General features: G+C 43.2%; 2 protein-coding genes across 2 annotated transcripts; both read right to left on the bottom strand.

The window, feature by feature from the left end:
- Window positions 1–265: 265 nt before the first annotated feature.
- Window positions 266–1,860, bottom strand: LOC311229934 (RNA-binding protein 3-like). Its single transcript, XM_084316020.1, has one exon. The coding sequence runs from the start codon at window positions 1,759–1,761 to the stop codon at window positions 1,210–1,212; it is 552 nt and encodes a 183-aa protein (XP_084172146.1). The 5' UTR covers window positions 1,762–1,860; the 3' UTR covers window positions 266–1,209.
- A 4,167-nt stretch (window positions 1,861–6,027) lies between these two features.
- On the bottom strand, window positions 6,028–7,580 carry LOC311229933 (uncharacterized protein). Its single transcript, XM_084316019.1, has one exon. The coding sequence runs from the start codon at window positions 7,478–7,480 to the stop codon at window positions 6,917–6,919; it is 564 nt and encodes a 187-aa protein (XP_084172145.1). The 5' UTR covers window positions 7,481–7,580; the 3' UTR covers window positions 6,028–6,916.
- Between the last annotated feature and the right edge of the window lie 867 nt (window positions 7,581–8,447).

Below are 8,447 nucleotides of genomic sequence, written 5' to 3'. Positions count from 1 at the left end.
ACGACAAATGGATCATCATAGGATCATTTTAAATATATATATATATAGTAGAGAATATTTTAAATATATATAGTAGAGAATATATCTATAAGAGGCAATCAGTATCAAGACTGGATGCGTTTAGGTAGTTTACACAAATTACAGTTAGAATACGATTTTAAGAAATTAAGATAAGAATTTTTACTCTTGTACAGTAGGTGGCGTTCCGCAATTAAACTATAAAAAGCCACCACCAGGGACGTAAAGGAACCAGATTCAGACCACATTTGACAAAAAAAAACTTTAATGTTGATGATACAAAGAACAGAAAGTACAAAAATGCTCCCATAATGGGTTTTATATCGGTGAGAGAAGTTACATTTGACGTTGATCACTTGTACAAGTTCAGTCCATTCTAACAGCACATTAAAAATGCAGACGTCGCGCAGAGCTGGGTAGAGTGTAGCATGATGCAAATAGCAACTTCATGGACAGCGGGCACCAGCCGGCGTGTAGTTCACCAGTCTGAAAGGAATTCATTACTTGGAAAACAGAACATAACAGGACCCTCGGCTAATCTATATAAAAAGAAAGGGACATGGCTGTGGCATTGCTGCCTAGTAACACTATAGGAATGCACTACGAAACCAAAAAGCCTGTCCGAGCTACTAATAATTTCTCATTCAATAACTTGGCAGGAGGTAGGTTGGACAAGCATTGAAATTAAAAACTCAAACAAAAGTAAACCAGCCCCATTGAAGATCGCCGATATCGGAAAATGGGGGCGAGCTGCAACAGTGCGAGGTAGGAACCGTGCTTCAAAATTCTGGCTGATCAAAAAAAAAAAGGAGCACTTAGAGACTTGTGAATTAAGAGTTCATTTAACGGCACCAATCAAATCAGATATTGTACTCAAAGGTGTGAGATTAGAAAACTAAAAGCTGTGAGGACAATTACCCTCAAGCAGTGAAATCATCTTCAACTTTTTGTTTAAACGTGGTTTGTCAAGGAATCAAGGCCAAAGCTATGGCTACATTTGCACGATGCTTGAGCTACTGCAACATAATAGAACTACAAAGAGAATCAGGTCAACAACACGTGGTGGACATTTCTTAAGGAGCGCATCTTTTAAATACAGCCAGTCTATGGATCTTGAATTGGGCATTTCTTTTACTCGTGTGCAGCATAGCTGTACGGTCCAGAGCGCTCCCCGTAGCGACTCCCGCCCAACTACTCCCTGTAGCCACCGCTACCGCCGCTTCTGTATCCGCCGCCACCACCGCTGCCATAACTTCTGTCTCCACCACCACCGCCGCCGCCATAACCTCTGTCTCCACCGCCATAACTCCTGTCTCCTCCGCTGCTGTAGCTTCTGTCTCCGTAGCTTCTATCGCCGCCGCCGCCGCCATATCCTCCTCCACCGCCGCTGTATCCTCCGCCGCCTCTCCCTCTGCCGCCGCCGCCGTAGCTTCCGCCGCCGCCTCCGTAGCTTCCTCCGCCACCGCGACCTCTGCCGCCGCCTCCACCGCCGCCCTTCCCTGCTTCATCCACACGAATGGCTCTGCCGTCGACAGTCTTGCCGTTCATTCCATCCAACGCATCTTTGGCGTCCTCGGCGTTATCGTATGTAACGAAGCCGAAGCCGCGGGACCTTCCCGTCTCTTTGTCTCTGATGACGTCGCATTTGGCGATGTTTCCGTACTTTGAGAACGCTGCCGCCAACGAGTCTTCCGTGGTGTCGAAGCTCAGCCCGCCGACGAAAAGTTTTCCTTCGTCGGACATCTTTTGTCTTTAAGCTAGCAAATTTAAGCTAGCAAACTCGTGGCAAATGGTGGACCGCGCGGTGCTGCTGCAAGTGGAGAGTGGGAGGGAGCAAATGGAGACGCGCTCTCTTTTAATCACAATATGGCGAGGGGCACTCATCAACGGAAGTCGCATGTGATTGGTGCAGCTCTTCTTCCTTGGTGTTTACTTGCATCCATAGTGTTGCACTACTGCCACCTTCTGAAGCTATTTAATTACGGCAAATATAGCAGTAAAGTGCAACAGCATGTACAGGTGATTAAACTAGGTACAAAATATGCAAATTAGTACTACTGAATGTAGTGCTAATCGGATGTATGTACACAGTTTTAGTATAATATGTACAGTGATACAGGTACAAGGACAATATGGTAGTAGTCATACTGGCCAGCAGTGTAACTCGTGAGAGTAGGATATGTATAGATATAGTAAAGGATTATGTGCAGGTAAGTACAGACAGGTGTGGATAGATATATATGCAATGAGAATAAATATATATATATATATACAGCATTATTGTACATGCTATCATACAGAGCTATGGGTTATATGCAGGTGTATATAACATAATATACATTACATTATTTGTCTAAATCTACCCCTCTATATACTTACTTGTACACCTGCATATAATCCATAGCTCTGTATGATAGCATGTACAATAATGCTGTATATATATATTTATTCTCATCGCATATATATATCCACACCTGTCTGTACTTACCTGCACATAATCCTTTACTATATCTATATCTGTCCTACTCTCACTAGTTACGCTGATTGGCCAGTATGGCTACTACCATACTGTACTTATACCTGTATCACTGTACATATTATACTACAACTCTGTACATACATCTGATTAGCACTATATATATATGCAGTAAATATATAAATGTAAATATGCCGTATATACAGCACTGTTGTACATGCTATCATACATAGTACATGGGTAGACAATAGTATGAGGTGGGTAGTTGTGACAGTTGTAGACAGTGAAAGCAGTAGTATGTATAAATTGAATAGGCAACAGAGTTCAGAGTTGTACAGTATGGGTAACAGAGCCTAGGGTGTGTTATAATGTGGAGTCTGATTTAGGTTATTGTGTCCTACGCGTAATGTCACCACCCCCTCTTCTCTTCTATTTCCTCCACTGCTTCTCACAGCACCCACTCTACTTTGTGTTATATTATATATATATATATAATTATATATTATATATATAGTATAGCATAGGGACATAGAAGAAAAACTGCACATTGTGGTATTGTACAGTTGAACAATTTGTTTGTAAGTTGTATGCAATACAGCGCCTCTATCAGCTGAGACAATTAAGGAAGTACAGAGTATCGGGGAAGATACTCCACTCCTTCTATTCCGGGGCTGTAGAGAGCATTCTGACTGGGAACATCACTGCCTGGTTTGGAAACAGCATGGCCCAGGACAGGAAGGCCCTACAGAGAGTGGTGCGCTCAGCAGAGCATACTACGGGTATTACTACCACCCCTGCAGGACTTATACAACAGGAGGTGCAAATCCAGAGCCTGCAGAATAATGAAAGACCCTCACCACCCCAACAACAGATTGATTGATTGAACATTTTATTAACAGATTGCAGAATGGGTACAATACAGTACAGCTCAATACACACAATTGTTAAGGGGATGCAGACCAGAGAAAGACTTTCGTCTTGTTTACATCAGAGTCCCCCATTTTCAATTCATCATGACATACATGACATACAGATAGACAGTACTGCTACATCTAGACATTTATGACATACCAGATTTACAACTACAGTACTGTTTGTCTAAAATAGTACAAAAATAGTCTAAAAAAGAGAGTATATACATTTTGACGAAGCCTGTTCAAGCTTCTGCGGTCAGGCAAGCGCCTCCGCATACACGCAGCAAAAACAGAGAGACAGCACAGCTTCTTCCACCAGGCCATCAGAACATTGAACACTGATCTCTCCACACACAAGCACACATGAACACATACACAACACACATTCTGCACTCGCTCACACACAAACGAACCACAGGTCACTTTGAACACATAAGAAAAGGACACTTTAAAGGAAGGAGGGGAAAAAAGGTCACTTTAAGGAAATAACTGTTCTTGGTTCTTGGATAGTATAGTTAGTAATAGCAAGTATAGCATAGGGACATAGAGTAAAACTGTATATTGTATAATAGTGTACATAGGACCCAGTGCCTTTAATTCATAGCTAACATTGTATTGCATTTATCTCAGGACTTTTAACATGTCTATTTTATGTCTATTTTATTATCTTCTACTTATTTGATTTACTATTGTATTCTTGCACAATCGAAGTGGGCATGGCCACCCACATTTCACTATATGCCCTGGTATGTATGTGATAAATAAACCTCTTGAATCTAGTTTCTTGCCCCAGACCTCCTAAAATCCACAATCAGTTATTTGGTTTTTCTGATGTACTAGATGGGCCTAGCATTATACTGTACAGAGTAGACACTGAATCACTACAACTTTGCTTGGTTTGCTCTCTTCAACCCATTCCAAAGACATCACAATGGCATACAGCTCAACAGTATACTATAAACACGTAGGCAGTTAGATGTTCGTCTGCACATGTCACCTCCACCGTTGGCTAGGTACTGCCACTGCCGAACCTGTACATCAGGTTGCACATTCAGTGTTAGAGACTAGACTCCCTAGATGCAACGGTGAATGGCACAGGAAGTCCTTCATTCCAACAGCCATCAGACTATACAACACATCACTGTGCCTCACTGAGCAAACAAACTCTGGTAATCTTCGACTTTTGACCCATGACTTTTTACTCTCAACACTTTACATTTTCTTTTCTACATTACTGTAATTTACTCTATTTTTGGCTGTATATTTTAGAATGTATATATTTAGAATGTATATCCCAGATTGTATTTTTTATGCTTATGTGATTTTTTTATTTTGGCTACCTAAATGTTTATTGTGAGCGATCTGTAGTGCTGAATTTCCCTCGGGATCAATAAAGTACTTCTATTCTATTCTGTAACTGGGTCCTTTGATCCATGCGTGAAAACCTGCACATATTCTGTAAACTTAACTTCCTCATATCCATGAAACTCAGTCACCAGGTCTGGCCATTATCATTTCCAACATCCACACATGAATTACAGGCCATACTACAATTGGACAAAACTCATTTTCAAGTATTTTACTGCTGCATCCCTTATCCATCCATTACTTTTTCTCTCTCCCAACTGGTCTGCAAGTTGTCATGTGATTGGTGGGGAGAGATGCCATGCGGAGCACACACCCATGCTGCCTTGCGTTCCGACAAAGATCGAGATGCTTCGGGATGATTTTAACGCATGCGTACTACGCTCATAGACCCCCATTGTAACGTTACACAATAGACCCATTTGACTGTAGTTAGCATAGCCAATATACATAGCGTGCTAGTCGCTAACGTTACCAATCGGTCCCGATGCAGTGGTCAAATGGAACATAAAATTATATAAAATCACACAAGCATTGTTCAACTAACACCGTTAACGTTAGACCGCTAACTGCAGTCAAATGGTTATGTTTCACGAACATGCTTGTGGCTAGGTAGATAGCTTGGAATCAATTATCCTCCTAGTCCTGACCTGCTGATGCTAGTGATTTTATTTAGTACAATCCATTATATTTTAATAGTTATATCAAATGGAACATAAAATCACACAAGCATTGTCCAACTAACAGTCAACGTTAGACCGCTAACTGCAGTCAGTTATATCTCACGAACACGTTTGTGCCTAGGTAGATGACCTGCTGATGTTAAGGTGATTTTATTTAGTACAATCAGTTGGCACACCTAACATAATACTTCTATAAAGTGTGTATAACCATTTCCAGAAACGGCTTATCTGGCTGCCAATTCTTTCCCCATTTAAAAACGTTTTGCTGCCATGGAATAACCTGCCAGCTGCCAGTTCACAGATTGGCTGAAATGGACAGTGCTGAGTGTAGGCATATTGCACTGTATGACGCAGAGAGCTGATGGATACTGTGAACAGGGGTCATCGGGAAACTGCACGTCGACACTCCCGTACAGCAGGTGGCGAAATGCACCTTAGGTTTGCAGTCTGTAATTAACCAAGAGGAGGACGCCAACAAAATCCGTTTACGGAACCAATCAATTCTGACTTGGGGCCAGCCCGCGTCATATAGAATAAACTGTGGTAACAGCAGTAGCAATCACATGAAGACTTTCGTTAATCAAATTTCTTTTATTTCCACACATCGTTTAAATAGGCTCCATGAAGCCAAACTTGACACAAAAAAAATTGAAATGTTGATAAAGAACCGAAAGTACAAAAATGCTCCCATTCTGGGGTTTATATCGGTGAGAGAAGTTACATTGACGTTGATCACTTATACAAGTTCAGTACAAGTCCAGTCCATTCCAACAGCACATTTAAAATGCAGACGTTGAGCAGAGCAAAAGGAATTCACTTTTTTTGGGAAACCGAACATATACATGACCCCTCGGCTAATCTATATAAAAAATTAAATAAAAAGAATCATGGCTGTGGCGTTGCTGCCTAGTAACACTATAGGAATGTACTAAGAAACCCAGAAAGCCTGTTCCGAGTTACTAAATGGATTTCTCATTCAATAACTTGGCAGGAGGTAGGTTGGACAAGCATTAAAATCAAGGAGAACTGAAGACAAAAGTAAACCAGCCCTATTGAAGATCCCCTACACCGGGGGGGGGAGAGAACAGCAGCTGCTTAACAGTGCGAGGTAGGAACCGTGCTTGAAAATCTTGGCTGATCAAAAAGAAAAAGCAGCTAGATACTCTTGATTTTAGTTTTCCAATTTTTCATTTAACAGCACCAATCAAATCAGAAATTTTTACTTCTAAACATGGTTTGTCAAGGAATGGCCAAGGCTATGGCTACGTTTGCACGATGCTTAAGCTGCTACTGCAACATAATAGAACTACAAAGAGAATCAGGTCAACAAAGTGGACATTTCTTAAGGAGCGCATCTTTTAAATACAGCCAGTCTATGGATCTTGAATCGGGGGATTCGTTTACTCGTGTGCAGCATAGCTGTATGGTCCAGAGCGCTCCCCGTAGCGACTCCCGCCCAACTACTCCCTGTATCCACCGCTACCGCCGCTTCTGTAACCGCCGCCACCACCGCTGCCATAACTTCTGTCGCCACCTCCGCCGCCATAACCTCTGTCTCCACCGCCGTAACTCCTGTCTCCTCCGCTGCCGTAACTCCTGTCTCCTCCGCTGCTGTAGCTTCTGTCTCCGTAGCTTCTATCGCCGCCGCCGCCGCCATAGCCTCCTCCACCGCCGCTGTATCCTCCGCCGCCTCTCCCTCTGCCGCCGCCGTAGCTGCCGCCGCCTCCGTAGCTTCCTCCGCCACCGCGACCTCTGCCGCCGCCTCCACCGCCGCCCTTCCCTGCTTCATCCACACGAATGGCTCTGCCGTCGACCGTCTTGCCGTTCATTCCATCCAACGCATCTTTGGCGTCCTCGGCGTTATCGTATGTAACGAAGCCGAAGCCGCGGGACCTTCCCGTCTCTTTGTCTCTGATGACGTCGCATTTGGCGATGTTTCCGTACTTTGAGAACGCTGCCGCCAACGAGTCTTCCGTGGTGTCGAAGCTCAGTCCGCCGACGAAAAGTTTTCCTTCGTCGGACATATTTTGTCTTTAAGCTAGCAAATTTAAGCTAGCAAACTCGTAGCAAATGGCGGACCCTCGCGGTGCTGCTGCAAGTGAAGAATGGGAGGGAGTCGAAATGGAGTCGCGCTCTTCTTCTTCTGTTTTGGTTTACAGCGGTTGGTATCCAATAGCGTACAAGCCAACGGAGTTTAGCTCCAAACCCCGCCCCGTAGCGTGACGAGCTGCCGAGGCCTCCGATAGCGCTTTCCACGCTGGTGTCCGCGCCTGAAGTCTCAAGGAAACTATAAAAGAAGGAAGGGTCATCACGTCAGAATACCTGCGTTCTATGCTCTTCTTGGTACAATACTTGGTGCCCGTTCTATTGAAGCCAGTACTAAGATTAAAATATTAATCAACCAATATATCAAACGTTAGCTAGTTAACAATGACATCTGATGTTTAAATGTTAATCATAAACGAGGATATGGCTATATATATGGCTATTTCCACACTTGGCACCAACGTGCGTCCACGTGCTACGCAGTGACGTGATGACCCTTCCTGCTATTATAGTTCCCTTGGCCTCTATTGTTAGCTAGAAGCTAACGTTATGTTTAGCCGGCCTTATTGTCTCTAGTTTTCTACGGTTGGAAATCAGTGAATAATAATTAGACATGTTTGACACTCGTTGTCGCAGCGATGTTGGCCAACAGTACATATGGGGCACTAGCGTTACATAACGTTAGCTCCCATCATCAGTGCTACTGACGGGGTCCACTGACTCCTGTAACACTGTAATGAGTATGCAACTTTTATATACGTGCATTGTAAAAACAGGCACAACTACGAAGATACGGAATGAAAGGGCACAATATTACCCTACATAAGTTCTTCAAAATGTGGGAATGTTTTCATATTTTGAATGATTGATGTCCTATTTTTCGTACTGTCGTGGGCCTAGGAATAACGTAGGGAATCAACGCTAACGTTAGCTCCGCGGTCAGCC

Source organism: Notolepis coatsorum, assembly GCF_963971535.1.
Source record: "Notolepis coatsorum genome assembly, chromosome: 6".
NCBI lineage: Eukaryota > Metazoa > Chordata > Actinopteri > Aulopiformes > Paralepididae > Notolepis > Notolepis coatsorum.
Note: the sequence above shows the minus strand (reverse complement) of the source record. Positions and strands in the feature narration are given on the sequence as shown.